Below are 14,149 nucleotides of genomic sequence, written 5' to 3'. Positions count from 1 at the left end.
GAGACAACGCCTCACCATCGAAGTCAGTCCAAGGCTCCACCTCACAAGGAGGAGCCCTCCACACAGCCAGGGAAACCCAGATGCCCTCTCATCCGACCATCCTATTTGCCAACCACCCACCTCGCCCCAGCCCACAATCAACTGGTTAATGCTTCAAATGTAATGAGCTGGGGCATGTGAACAGCAACTACCCCAAAAGCACCAGCCGACTGCAGCTCATCACCCCAGGGTCCCAATGAGAGCCCTCAGACCCAGATGCCTCACAAATCCCCCCAAAGCTAAGAGAAACTGTGAGTGTGGGAGGGAGGAAGATTACTGTGTGGAGAGACACTGGAGCACAGGTGTCAGCTATCCACCAATCCCTGGTGGACCCCAAATTCATCCACCCAGAGGCCCAAGTGATGGAGCAACTCCTTGAAGCCAACTCTTTTAACTTGTCTACAGCCAGGTTCCTTTCCAGCAGGGCTGCCCAGAGGGGGGAGCAAGTGGGGCAATTTGCCCCAGGCCCTGGGCCCCACAGGGCCCCCCACAAGAATATAGTATTCTATAGTATTGCTACCTTTTTTTTATGGAAGGGGCCCCTGAAAGTGCTTTGCCCCAGGCCCCCTGAATCCTCTGGGTGGCCCTGCTGTCCAGTACAAGGGCTGGTCAGGAATACGGACTTTTGCAGTCTATGACGATTATTCCATTCCCATGCTGCTGGGAGAAGACTTAGCCAACCATGTGAGGTTTATAAAAAGAGTGGGAATGGTCATCCGCAGCCAGGCTAAACAGGCCTCTAAACCTAGCCCCATTTCTGAGACTCCTACAAGAACCCAGGCTGTGTCCCCTGATACCACAGTCCCAGGAGCCCAGCCAGATGTGGTGAAAACAAACCCCAGACCAGAGTCTATGGCAGCATTTGTAAATCCAGTTCCTGGAACCCAGACAGAACCAGCCCAAGGATCGGAACTGGTGGAGCAGTCAGCACCAGAGCCCATACTTGCAACCTCACCAGAGCCAGGGGAGCCACTCCCAGCACCAAGGAGCACCACAGAACCAGCACCTGCAGCAGCAGCTAAACCGGCGCAAGAAGCTCAACCGGAACCTGAAATACAACCTAGTGCACCAGCAGAGAGTGGTTCACAGTCGACAGAGACACCCCCATCACCTGCATCGCTTCCAGGGGACCAAGCCCAGGTCCACAACCCAGCAAGGAACTAATGTCTCCAGCATCAAGGAAGCAGTTCCAGGCAGAGCAGGAAGTGGATGAAAGCATCAAGGGAGCTTAGACAGAGTCACAGAGCGACCCACCACCTCTCATCTCTTCCAATAGGTCCAGGTTTGTTGCAGAAGGAGGACTCTTATACAAGGAAACCCTTTCTGTTGGGCACAAGGAGAACTGGCATCCTCAGAGACAATTAGTAGTTCCAACTAAGTATAGGGAAAAGTTCTTGAGCATAGCCCATGATCACCCTAGTGGCCATGCCGGGGTCAACAGGACCAAGGGCTATTTGGGGAAGTCATTCCACTGGGAGGGAATGGGCAAGAACTTTTCTATCTATGTCCAGTCTTGTGAGGTGTGCCACAAGGTGGGAAAGCCCCAAGACCAGGTCAAGTCCACTCCAGCCACTCCCCATAATTGAGGTTACATTTCAGCATGTAGCTGTGGATATTCTGGGTCTTTTCCCTAAGAAGACACCCAGAGGAAAGCTATACATACTGACTGTGATGCAGCAGGGAGTGGGGAATATTGACCTGGGAATGTTGCAGGGGAGTTTTACTGGGACTGTGTGTGGGATGGGAGACTTTCCTTGAGGGAAGATACCTGAGCATGTAACATGAGAGCCCAGGAGGGGGGTTGGGGCCAGGTGACACCTGCCCAGGAAACTGGACAAAGTCTGGAGGAGGAACCAGGGGAAGGGGGTGTGAGATGGCTGGAGGAGGTTTCAGTTTGGAGCTGGCTGGAGAAACAGAGGGAGCCCCAGGACTGGGGTCTAAGTCCCTGCCCCCCAGAAGGATTTGACTGAGGGGTCCTTTTGTACCTACAAGCTCTGTTTGGAACTGTGTTCCTGTCCTCCAATAAAACTTCCAAACTTCTGTCTGGATGAGAGTCATGGTGAATCAAAGGAAGTGGGGGTGCAGGGCCCTGACTCTCCCACACTCCGTGACACTGACCTTCATGGATTTTGCCACCTGATGGCAAAGCAGTAGCTGTAAGCAACATCAGGGCTAAAAGTGTGAGCCAGGCATTGGCAGACATTTCTGCCAGGGTAGGTTGGCCCTCAGACATCCTTATGGATTCGGGAACTAACTTTTTGACAGGGACCATGAAACATCTTTGGGAAGCTCATGGGGTGAACCATTTGGTTGCCACCCCTTACCACCATCAAACAAATGGCCTAGTGGAGAAGTTTAATGGGAATTTGGGGGCCATGATATATAAATAATGAATGAGCACTCCAGTGATTGGGACCTAGTGTTCCAGCAGTTGCTCTTTGCCTACAGAGCTGTACCACATCCCAGTTTGGGATTTTCACCCTTTGAACTTGTTTATGGGGCCATTACAGCTGGTCAAGCAGCAATGGGAGGGGGTTACATCTTCTCCAGGAACTAACATTTTGGACTTTGTAACCAACCTGCAAATCACCTAGCCCTTGTTCGAGAAAACCTACAGGATGCTCAACAAGAGCAAAAGGCCTGGTATGATAAACATGACAGAGAGTGTTCCTTCAGAGTAGGTGACCAAGTCATGATCCTGAAAGCACTCCAGGCCAATAAGATGAAAGAATTGTGGGAATGTCCAGTTATGGTCCAAGAGCACCTGGGAGCTGTTAAATACCTCATAGCGTTCCCAGACACTACCCTAAAACCTAAAGTATACCATGTTAATTCTCTAAAGCCCTTTTATTCCTGAGAAATCAAGATTCTCCATTGACAGCCCAAGAGAGAGATGACGCTAAGAGGCCTGAAGGAGTCTACTATGAAGGAAAAAGCAATGGTGATGTAGAAGAGGTGAGTCTTTCCATAACCCTTCGTCATAAGCAGTGACAGCAAATCCAGGAGCTGTGCTCCAGCTTTGCGCCAATGTTTTCAGCCACCCCAGGAAGGACAGAACAGTCATATCACTCCATTGACGCAGGTGATGCTCACCCAGTTAGAACCCAACCCTACTGGATGGCTCCACAAGCCAAAACCGCAATAGAAAGGGAGATCAAGGACATGTTACAGATGGGTGTAATCCGCCCCTCTGAGAGTGCATGGGCATCTCCGATGAATATAGTTCCCAAACATGATGGGGACATTCACTTTTGTGTGGACTACCATAAGCTAAATCCTGTAACTTGCCCAGAAAACTATCCAATGCCATGCACAGATGAACTATTGGAGAAACTAGGACATGCCCAGTTCATCTCAACCTTATACTTAACTAATGGGTACTGGCAAGTGCCGCTAGATGACCCAGCCAAGGAAAGGACAGCCTTCATTACCCACGTAGGGCCGTATGAATTTAATGTGCTCCCTTTCGGACTGTAAAATGCACCCGCCACCTTCCAGAGACTGGTAGATAACCTTCTGGCTGGATTTGGGGAATTTGCAGTCACCTACCTTGACAATGTGGCCATATTCTCAGATTCATGGGCAGAACACCTGGAACACCTCCGAGCTGTCTTCCAGAGCATAAGGGAGGCAGGATTAACTGTTAAGGACAAGAAATGTCAAATAGGCCTAAACAGAATAATGTACCTTGGACAGCAGGTGGGCAAGGAACTATCAACCCCTTACAGGCTAAAGTAAATGCTATCCAAAATTGGCATGTCCTAAGGCAAAAAAGTAGATCCAATACTTCTTGGGCTTGGCCAGGTATTACCGACGATTTGTACCACACTTCAGGTGGTTCCATCTGCAGACTGACCATGCTGCACCGAAGTGGCTTCACTCCGTCTAAGAAAGTAACAAAAAACTTCTTCAGTGGAGTTTAGCTCTTCAGGACTTTGATTTTGACATACAACACATATCAGGAGCCTCTAACAAAATGGCTGATGCACTCTCCTGGGAAGGTTTCCCAGAATCAGAGGGGTAAAAATGTCCCTGTATTCTAAGTTGTAGTAGTCCTTAAAATGTGGAGAATACTGTTTAGTTCTTCATGTAATTAGTAGTAAAATTAGAGGTGCGTGTATCTTATTAACTCTGTTTCCTAAACCTCCAGGAAGAAATCCCAGCCGGTGTGTACCCAGCCTAAACCAGGCTGGCCAGCACCATCTGTGATCTGGGGGACGTGTGATAAATGAAAGTGGGAGTAGCTCCCTTTTATGGACACCTAGCCAGCCAGCTAACTATACAATCCCTCTTAGTAGTTATTCGCTACTTGCTTTTCCCGTAAAAGGTTAAATAGTTTCCCTGCATATGTAAAAGGAAGGGAGTGCGTATGTGGCCAAAAGAGCCAATGGGAAGGCTAGAACTTTTTTAAAATTGGAAAAAAAAAATTCCTCTTGGTCTGTCTGTTGTTGTTCTCGGGGAGAAGCAGAGACAGTGCTGGAACTATGCTGTAAGAAGCTTGGGGCCACGTATGAAAAATCATCTAAATCAGGTGTGGGCAAACTACAGCCCAGGGGCCATATCTGGCCCTCCAAATGTTTTAATCCAGTCCTCAAGCTCCAGCTGGGGAGCAGGGTCCAGGGCTTGCCTCTTTCCACGCGGCTCCTGGAAGCAGTGGTATGTCCCCCCTCCGGCGCCTATGCATTGGGGCAGTCAAGGGGCTCCGCATGCTGTCCCTGCCCCAAGCGCTGCCCCCGCAACTCCCATTGGCCAGGAACCATGGACAATGGGAGCTGCAGGGGTGGTGCCTGCAGACAGGGCAGCGTGCAGGGCCTCCTGGCCACGACACCACATAAGAGCCAGAGGTGGGACATGCCACTGTGTCTTGGATCTGCTTGAGGTAAGCGCTGCCCAGAGCCTGCATCCCTGCCCCGCTCCTGCATCCCAACCCCCTGCCCCAGCCCTGATCCCCCTCTGACCATCTGAACCCCTCAGTCCCAGCCTGAAGCACCCTCCTACACCCTCCAACCCCTCATCCCCAGACCCACCCCAGAGCCCGCACCCCCAACTGGAGCCTTCAACCCCCCTGCACCCTATCCCCATGCCCCAGCCCGGAGCCCCCTCCCGCACCTTGAACTCCTTATTTCTGGCCCCACCCCAGAGCCCACACCCCCAACCAGAGCCCTCACCCCCTCCCACTCCCCAATTTTGTGAGCATTCATGGCCCACCATATAATTTCCATACCAAGATGTGGCCTTTGGGCCAAAAAGCTGTAACCCTGGGAGTTTAATACAAGCCTGTAGTGGCCAGTGTTAATTTTTAGAATCTTTGCGGGCCCCCACCTTCTGCACTCAAAGTGCCAGAATGGAGACTCAGCCTTGACAGATGGCTGGGGATGTTATGATGAGACTGCCTACAATGGCATGTAGCCAATCTGTAACTGGCAGCAGCAAATCTCCAGTGGCCAGTGATGGGACACTAGACAGGAACGGCTCTGAGTTTCTACAGAGAATTCTTTCCCAGGTATTTGCCTGGCGGGTCTTGCCCACCTGCTAAGGATCTAAGGTGACCAGATGTCCTGATTTTATAGGGACAGTCCTGGTTTTTGGATCTTTTTCTTATATAGGTTCCTATTACCCTCCCACCCCATCCCAATTTTTCACACCTGCTGTCTGGTCATCCTATAAGGATCTAACTAATCACCAGATTTGGGTTGGGGAAGGAATTTTCCTGCAGATCAGATTGACAGAAACCATGGGGATGTTTTGCCTTCCTTTGCAGCATGGGTCTCTTGCCAGGTTAATCTAGTGTAAATGGTGGATTCGCTGTAACTTGTAGTGTTTAGATCATGATCTGAGGCCTGGGTGGTGGGTGGACCCCCCTTTCACAAGCTCCCCACCCCAACCAGGAGGAAGCCCTGAGCTGCTTCTATCCCCCCCCGCCCCCGACCAGGTGCCCCTCCCCCCCACCTGCCAGGAGGTCTTCCAAGCCCCCACTTGCTTGGAGGAGCCCCAAGCCAGCCACATCACACCTCCCCTCCCCAGACCCCAAACTGCTGCAGGGAAAAGTGTCTTGGACTCTTGTCTCCTCAGGAAGAAGCTTTTGCTATGCCCCATGCAGGTTCTGGGGTGGCTGAGGAGGCAGTATTTGCTACTTAACTTCCTGGGTTCATCAGTAATCACTCTGGAGTCCAGGGAGATTACTGATGAACCTGGGAAGCTGAGTAGCACATACAACCTCCTCAGCCGCCCGAAACCTGCATGGAGCATAATAAAACAAAAACTTCCCCCCGCTAAACCCCACAGCCGAGGGTCCGGCAGCTGCATCAGGGGAGGCCGAGCCTTCCCTGGCCTATTATACATACCGCCCATGATCTGAGGACTTCAGTAACTCAGCCAGAGGTTAGGGGGTTTATTATAGGAGTGGGTGAGTCAGGTTCTGTGGCCTGCAGTGTTCATGAGGTCAGATAATCCCTTCTGATGTTAAAGTCTATGAGTCTATGAGATCCTACACCAAAGACAACACTTGTAGCTGTGACATTATTAATATGAACTGTGACCGTATAGATCATTGTTGCAACCAAGGTCCTATAGAGTCACCAGATCTTGTACAAAGGGGGTCATGTAAGGTTTCCATGAAAAGAATATGATTTGCTGGTTATGATTATGCTATCTGTATGCATGTGTCTTTTTTTATTATTATTATTTAAAGTGATAAGTATTGGCTCTGTACTGTCTGTATTTCAAACTTGTGCTATGCTTCCGGGTGACACCCCAGACAATCTGGCATCAGCACTGCCTAGCCTGCTTGATGGCCCATTAGGGACCCTCAGCTATCCAACTGACCCATTGAGAGAGGGCAGATACACCTTGGGACTCAGCAAGGCATGGAGGGACATGCTGGGTAGCTTGTGTTTGGAACAAAGGAAGCACAAGCCACATGGTGAAAGGACTATAAAGGCAACTGCATCATCTCCATTTTGTCTTCAATCCTGCTTAACTCTGGAGGAACTTTGCTACAAACTGAAGCGCTGAACAAAAGACTGAATAACCCATCCAAGCTGTGGATGTACTCCAGAGACTTGATTTGAACCTGCAGTTTATCCCATCACTGCTACAAGCCAGAACCAAGAACTTTGCCATTACTGTATATAATTGATACCATTTAACCAATTTTAACTCTCATCTATGTTTCTTTCTTTTTATGAATAAACTTTTAGATTTTAGATTCTAAAGAATTGGCAACAGCGTGATTTGTGGATAAGATCTGACTTATATATTGACCTGGGTCTGGGGCTTGGTCCTTTGAGATCGGGAGAACCCTTTTTTCTTTTACTGGGGTATTGGTTTTCATAAGCATTCAACACCACAAGGAGCAGTGCTGGTGTTGGTGTTGATACTGGGAAACTGGAGTGTCTAAAGCAATTGCTTGTATGACTTCTTGTCAGCCAGTGGGGTAAAACTGAAGTCCTCTCTGATTGGCTGGTTTGATGTGCAAAGCCCTCCCAGCCTTGGGCTGTGACTGCCCTGCTCTAAGCAATTTGTCCTGAATTGATACTCTCAGTAGTGTCCCACCAAAGGCAACATTGTTACAGTAGCCAATCCTATAATAAACTATCAAAAAATGTATTAACTAAGAAAGAAATATAAGAGAGTGATTTACGGGGACGAGGATGTGGGAAAGCAGTGCTGCCCCTACACCCACCCCATCCTCATCACTCTCAATGACGGGGGTCGAGGGTTAATTTTCCACCCCACCTGATCCATCACTCCCATTCAAAAGGGCTGCGGTCCCCACAACCTGAACCCAGATCACGCTGCTCTCAGCCCGGATCCGGGCACTCGACCTGCTGGAATCCCCTGAGGGGGAAGAACACCCCACCCCCCTCGTGCAAGGGGGTCCAGGATTGGGCTCAGCTCTCACCTCCTCCTGGTGCAGGTCTCCTGCTGGGGGCAGACCTGGCAGTGCCTCCTGCTGAGCCTGGCTGCTGCTAGGAGCTGTGGCTGTCAAGATCACAGGCACTATAGTGGGGTCAGCGCCCCCCTGGCCAGAGTGCAGAGCCGCCTCCCTGCGTGGTGCATCTTGCATTCCCTGCTCTGTCAGCTCCATGTGCCTGCTCCACCTTCCCTGTAAGGGCCCTGCCTGTGGCACCAGAGCCACTTCCCAGAGCCTCTCTCCTGCCCCAGTACCCAGCTCCCTCTACCCTGAACTGCCCCCTGGCTGCATGGTTACCTCCCCTCTCCCTGACACCTCACCTCTCTCCTTGCTGCCAGCACTGTGGGATCCCCCCAGGAAGCCATGGGGATGCTGGTGCTGGTGGAAGTGCTGCCAGGGGGTGGCATTCCCAAAGGACTTTCAGCACAGGTTGCAGGAGCTCTGCTTGCACCAAAGCACCTCCTCCTCCACCCTGCTCTGGACTATCACGCAGGGCATGGCCATATACTTGGAGTGGGTGTTTGTGATGGGGTGTAGGTTGGGGAGTGCATGGGGACTAGGCAGGGCTGGGCAGGATGGGGGGTGCATGAGGGGCTTGGGGTACATGTGCTGTGCGTTGGATGGGGGGGTAAATGGGGGAATAGGCAGGGTTGGGTCACTTGAGTGTATTGGATATACAGGATAGGGGATGCATCAGTGCTTAATTTGGGCCGGGGCCTGCCAGAGCTCAGCCCCAGCACCTCTTTCATTAGAAATTAAGCACTTCTGGTCTGCTTTTCACCTCATTCTGGACCACAGAACACATTTATATTTTCTTGGTGTGTGATGAAGCACTCTTTTCCTTGCCTGTTCTTCCTGAACAAACTATACTCCTCTACCCAGAGCCATCCCTAGGGAACTGCGAATCGGCGTGACAGCTCTGGGCCCCACGCTTTGAGTAGCCCCACAGGGTGGCACAATTGGCCAGCGCTGCATGGGCAGTGGGTGAACCGCTGGCTGGGATAGGCTACCCCCAACCTCACCCCCTCCACCTGAGGGAGAGCGCACTGGGAGGGAGACCTCATAGTGGTGCCATTGTGGCTTTCCCAGTCCCAGAGTGACAGGAGGGAGAGCATATGGTGCTGCTGTAGCCTCCCCAGCCCCAGGAAGACAGGCGGTGTGGCCCCAGCCCCCTGGAGCCCAGCAGCAATACTGAAGCGAGTCCTGGGGGTGGGGCAGGGGGTGGAGTGTGGATGGGGACATGACGGTCGGGCCCAGAAGTGATGTCACTTCCACCCCAGGCCCTGCACCCCCCTAGGGATGGCTCTGCCTCTACAAATATTCTAGTCATTAGATATATCCCACAAAGTCTCTGGGATGCCAGTGAAGTCAGAAATTTTCTTTGCGTCCTAAGACTTCCAGTTGCTCCTGTTTATTCCCTATACTCCTAGCATTTGTACACAGACACCTAATGTAGAGCAGATTCTCCAACCACATTTTTTTTGTTTGTTACTCTTATGACCCTATTGTAATTCTCCATTTTCCAGTCCTCTGGCAAGGTCACCTTTTTTATACTTGTGAGCTTTTGTCTCCTGCCCCCACTTGAACCTAATTTAAAGCCCTCCTCATCAGGTAAGAGATTTTTGTATTCCAAGATGTCCTTCCCCTTCTTTGCCAGGTGGACCTCATCTCTTCCCAGTAATCCTTCTTCCTGGCACAATATCCCATGGTTGAGGAAGCCAAAGTCCTCCTGTCAACACCATCTTCACAGCCATATATTCATACCAGGGATATTTTTTCCCTTCCTGGGCCCCTTCTCTCAACCACAGGCTGGACAAGAACACCACTTGAATCCCTGACTCCTTCACCTTAGCTCCCAGAGCCCTGTAAGCACTGCTTATCTTCTCAGGGTCATATCTGGCAATACCATTAGTCCCCAGGTAAATAAGCAGAATGGGGTAGGGGTCAGAGGGCTGGATGAGACTCAGCAACCTTTCCATAACACCTCAGATGTGGGCTTCAGGCAAGCAGTACACCTCCCACGACATCACATCAGGCCACCAGATGGATACCTCTTCCCTCTCAGCAGGGAGTCCTCAACCACCACCACCACTTGTCTCCTCCTCTTGGATATGGTAGCAGTGAGCGTCCCAGTCTTGTGGGCAATAGGCTCCTCCTCCTCCTCAGCTATTGGGGTCTGCTCCTCTCCTCCTGTTGCCAGTACAGCATAACAGTTCTTGACCTTGATGGACGGAGGACCAGAGTGGGGATGGAGCACATCCCACTGCCTGAAGGGCCAGCTACCAGTCTCCTCCCTCCAGAGCAGCCCAAAACAATATCCAATCTTTCATTTGAAGACATCAAGACTCAGAGGATCCACCAGACTCCTTGGTATTTTGCTGAATGGTTAATCATCATCACTGTTAAAAAATGTATGCTTTATTTCCAATTATAATTTGACTAGTTTCATTTTCCTACCATTGACTTTGGGCCCAGCTTGTCAGGATGTTCCCTGTAGAACTTTTTTTACTAGGTCAGGAACAAGGAAATGGGCAGCAGGTTCCCAGGAGCATTCATCAGGGCCATAGCCCTCCCAGTGTATGAGGTAGTACATTTGGCCTTGCTGCAGTTTGTAATCAAGAATAGCATGCACTATGTATTCCTCATGACCCTGTCTCTTGACTGGTGGCAGCAGCTGTTAGGCCTGGTTGAGGAACTGGTCCTATGTATAAGGCTTCAAAATGATATGTGGAACACTGACTATATTTTGAGGGGCTTGGAGAGTTGAAGTTTGAAGGCAACAGCGTTCATCTGCTGACATATCCAGAAGGAGATGAGGAATTGATTGTCCAGCTTGTGGGAAGGTCTGTTTGTACAGAAGTGTCTCAAGGCAATTGAGTTGAATAACAAATAGTAGCAGTAGCCGATTGTCCTCCTATATGAGGACCAGTCCCCTACAGACACACCACAGGTCATCCTCACTTTGCTCATTAGTCAAATTTTCACTGGTTTGAAGATTGAGAGGCATGGAGAAGATGGCCTTGAAAATTCAAATTGATGTCTTGAGATACGGCAGTGATCTAGGACAGGAGGGTGCCTAGCTAGAAAGTAGCACTTGGGCTGAAAGCTTGTAACTTTTCATAAAGGTTATATACAGCTGTCTCACTGTTCTCTCACCCCACTTTCTGCGTATCAGTGAACGTGGCAGTGTGTAGGAAATCAGCGTATGAGAAAACAGGTAAGTGAGGAAGTCCACACGAATGAACACGTTAGAGCCAGAAACCATAATGATATAAACATTTATCTTATGTTTCACATTTGAAATTTCTTGGGTGGAGAAGTGAAGGTTAATTAACACTGAAAGGGTGCACACTTATTAAAAATAAAAATACAATTGTTTTTGTTTACTCCTCCCCTCTTCCCCACTTGTCAGGCTCCAAATTGCGTCACGCTATATTTTAAAGATGTTTACAATCTGGTCTGCCACTTGCTATCCGTTTGTTCAGTACCTAGCATTTTAGGGCCTTCACCTGATTAAGGTATCTAGGGGTCATCTCAAGGAAAAATGGGGGGAAATATATGAATAATTAATAATTCTGGCAAATATTTATAAAAGTTTCCCAATAATTAGACCTCAGATATAGCAAATGTACCTTGTATAACTGAGTTTCTACTGACAAGTTCCAGTCTATTGACAAGTTCTCCATGGGGAAAATCAAGTAGTATTCCAATATAAATTTAAATAAGCCTATTGTGAAACTGACAGCGGTGAACAACGGGGGATGTTTAAGTGTTTATGATAAAATATATATTTATTGTTCCTGCTGTTTGGTTGTCTTGGCTGTTATTAGTAAATATTGAACGGTAAAACAGGTTTTTATATTGTTTACAAGTTCTGCAACTTAAAAAAGAATGTCCATTAGATGGCAGTAAAGGATAAGAAATGAGAAAGTGAAATACATTTCACAGTTTAGCAGAACCCCTTCTGATTATTTTGATCTATAGTTTTCAAAGATCTGCAAATTCTTAAATTTGTACAGTGTAGTTTTTGAGTTGACACCTGCACTTATAGCACTGTCTTCTAAATACTGCACCCTGTTTTCATATAAGCACTTCAGAAGCCCCTTCTCAACATTAAGTAAATAAAATCTTCCTATTGGTTTAGATGAATGAGTCTCTTTCCCTGGAATGGGAAAGGGATCTGATTTTCTGAGCGATTAGCGATTTTGTCTGCAGACTTTCAAACCAAGTTACACTACTTCCTGTATGTACTGCAAAAGGCACAGTAGTAATTAAATTATTTTCGGACTTTGAAAAAGTCCGCGCAAGGATTGTCCAGTAACAACCCTCCTTTTTACCTCTTCAATGAGCTATCTGGACGCACCCCTTTGCTCGGTCGGAGGAATGCGGGGTGGTTTTGACTACTCGTTCAGTACAAAACTACGTGCCCGGGATTTTCCAATACACTGCCAAACATTCGTTACCCATTCGGAGACCTCTATTCTCGGACATCTGACAACAAATAACCTGTAAAGGAGAAGGTTGGATGAGAGGCTTGAGAACTGTAAATACTGACTTCCTATTGCAAGTTATGTAGTGGGGAAATGATCATTACGTATTAAATCTCAAATTTCCCATGTCATCTTCAGACAGTTATCCCACTCGCAGTAAGATACGTTTAAGTGCGTGTGTGAACGGAATGTAATTTATACATTTTGCCCAATTTAATCCAGCGCTAGGAAAAATGAGGAAATCCTGTTCCCGCTGATGTCAGTTATTTTTGTTTGTTTGATTGATTTTTGTTACGTTGATTTTTATAAGAGGGGGATTTCACTGTTTGGCGTATACACGATTCCTACCGGAACTTTTGGAGATAATCAAACCCTTTTTTGACTTTGTGGGTGGCTCTGAAAAGAGCCGTTAGGTTAGTTTTAAAGTTGAAGTGTTTATTCCTCAGTCGGCTTTACTTGCTCTTGGCCTTGTGGCTCTCCGTTTTCTTGGGTAGCAGCACGGCCTGGATGTTGGGCAGGACACCCCCCTGAGCGATCGTCACTTTCCCCAGGAGCTTGTTGAGCTCCTCGTCGTTACGGATGGCGAGCTGCAGGTGACGGGGGATGATCCTGGTTTTCTTGTTGTCCCGAGCAGCATTGCCAGCCAGTTCCAGAATCTCAGCAGTCAGATACTCCAGCACCGCGGCCATATAGACCGGAGCTCCAGCCCCGACCCGCTCAGCGTAATTACCTTTGCGGAGCAGCCGGTGCACACGCCCCACCGGGAACTGCAGCCCAGCCCGCGAGGAGCGAGACTTTGCCTTAGCCCTCGCTTTGCCTCCCTGCTTTCCCCGGCCTGACATTGCAATTCACGTTCTACCTAACACTGTTTGCTCTAGAAAAGAAACGCAGTGTAAGCCAAGGGACAGCCAGCAGCCGCCCTTATATTTCTTCCGTTTTCAGAGTCAAACGATTTGTGATAGGCTGAATACTTGCCTTCTCTGGACACCCAATGGGGAGGCGGATCTAACTGTGACCATTGGTGAAGTGTGATATGCCGGTTCGGGATAGGGTGGCTTTGGCGTCTCATATCGAATAATAAAAAAAGGCGGGTCGGTACCATTTTTCCCCACGCTGTTATTGCTGAGCTGCCAAGAATAAGAGGGAATGCCCTGTTTTCAAGCTCATTTAATATCAAGGGAGTTTTCTTCGTGTTTACAGTTTAGAAATGTCTGCAACGGCTCTTGTACATTGGGCCTCAGTGACATGGAACACTCATTGAAGGTGCTCTTACTCCTAATTTAGTTTCTTTGAGGTAAACTTATCAATTAAATTAATTTAAATAAAACCCTAGTCCCCTATCTTCGAGACTATCTTGCGGTGGTAATGCAATCAGAACATTGATAAATGGACCAACTATTGATTTGTTTAACAGTAAGGATAGATGTAGACAAAGACTGGCTAAAGTGAGTATTCCATAGCAGCAGTGCATTGTTTACAGAAACACACAAGAACATTTATGTAAATATCTAGTGGGTAAGAAATAATTTTGTCTGAAGATGACATTGGGGAATTGAGATGTAATGCATAACGATCATTCTCCCTCAGCGTAACTTGTTACAGGAACAGTCAGTATTTATATATGCATCTCACGTCCCACACAGCTTTCTTTTCCAGATCGTTGTCAGATTTACGAGAAAAAGGGTCTCCAAATGACTGGTACATC

At 48.6% G+C, this 14,149-nt stretch overlaps 1 protein-coding gene across 1 annotated transcript; it reads right to left on the bottom strand.

The window, feature by feature from the left end:
- Positions 1 to 12,322: 12,322 nt before the first annotated feature.
- LOC120374087 (histone H2A type 2-C) lies at positions 12,323 to 13,313 on the bottom strand. The gene has a single exon (XM_039493300.1). The coding sequence runs from the start codon at positions 13,284 to 13,286 to the stop codon at positions 12,897 to 12,899; it is 390 nt and encodes a 129-aa protein (XP_039349234.1). The 5' UTR covers positions 13,287 to 13,313; the 3' UTR covers positions 12,323 to 12,896.
- Between the last annotated feature and the right edge of the window lie 836 nt (positions 13,314 to 14,149).

This window comes from Mauremys reevesii, linkage group 1, assembly GCF_016161935.1.
Source record: "Mauremys reevesii isolate NIE-2019 linkage group 1, ASM1616193v1, whole genome shotgun sequence".
Lineage (NCBI taxonomy): Eukaryota > Metazoa > Chordata > Testudines > Geoemydidae > Mauremys > Mauremys reevesii.
Note: the sequence above shows the minus strand (reverse complement) of the source record. Positions and strands in the feature narration are given on the sequence as shown.

What these genes read in the sequence shown, in the direction of transcription:
- LOC120374087 (XM_039493300.1), bottom strand. Translation starts at nt 13,286, where the DNA reads ATGTCAGGCCGGGGAAAGCAGGGAGGCAAAGCGAGGGCTAAGGCAAAG.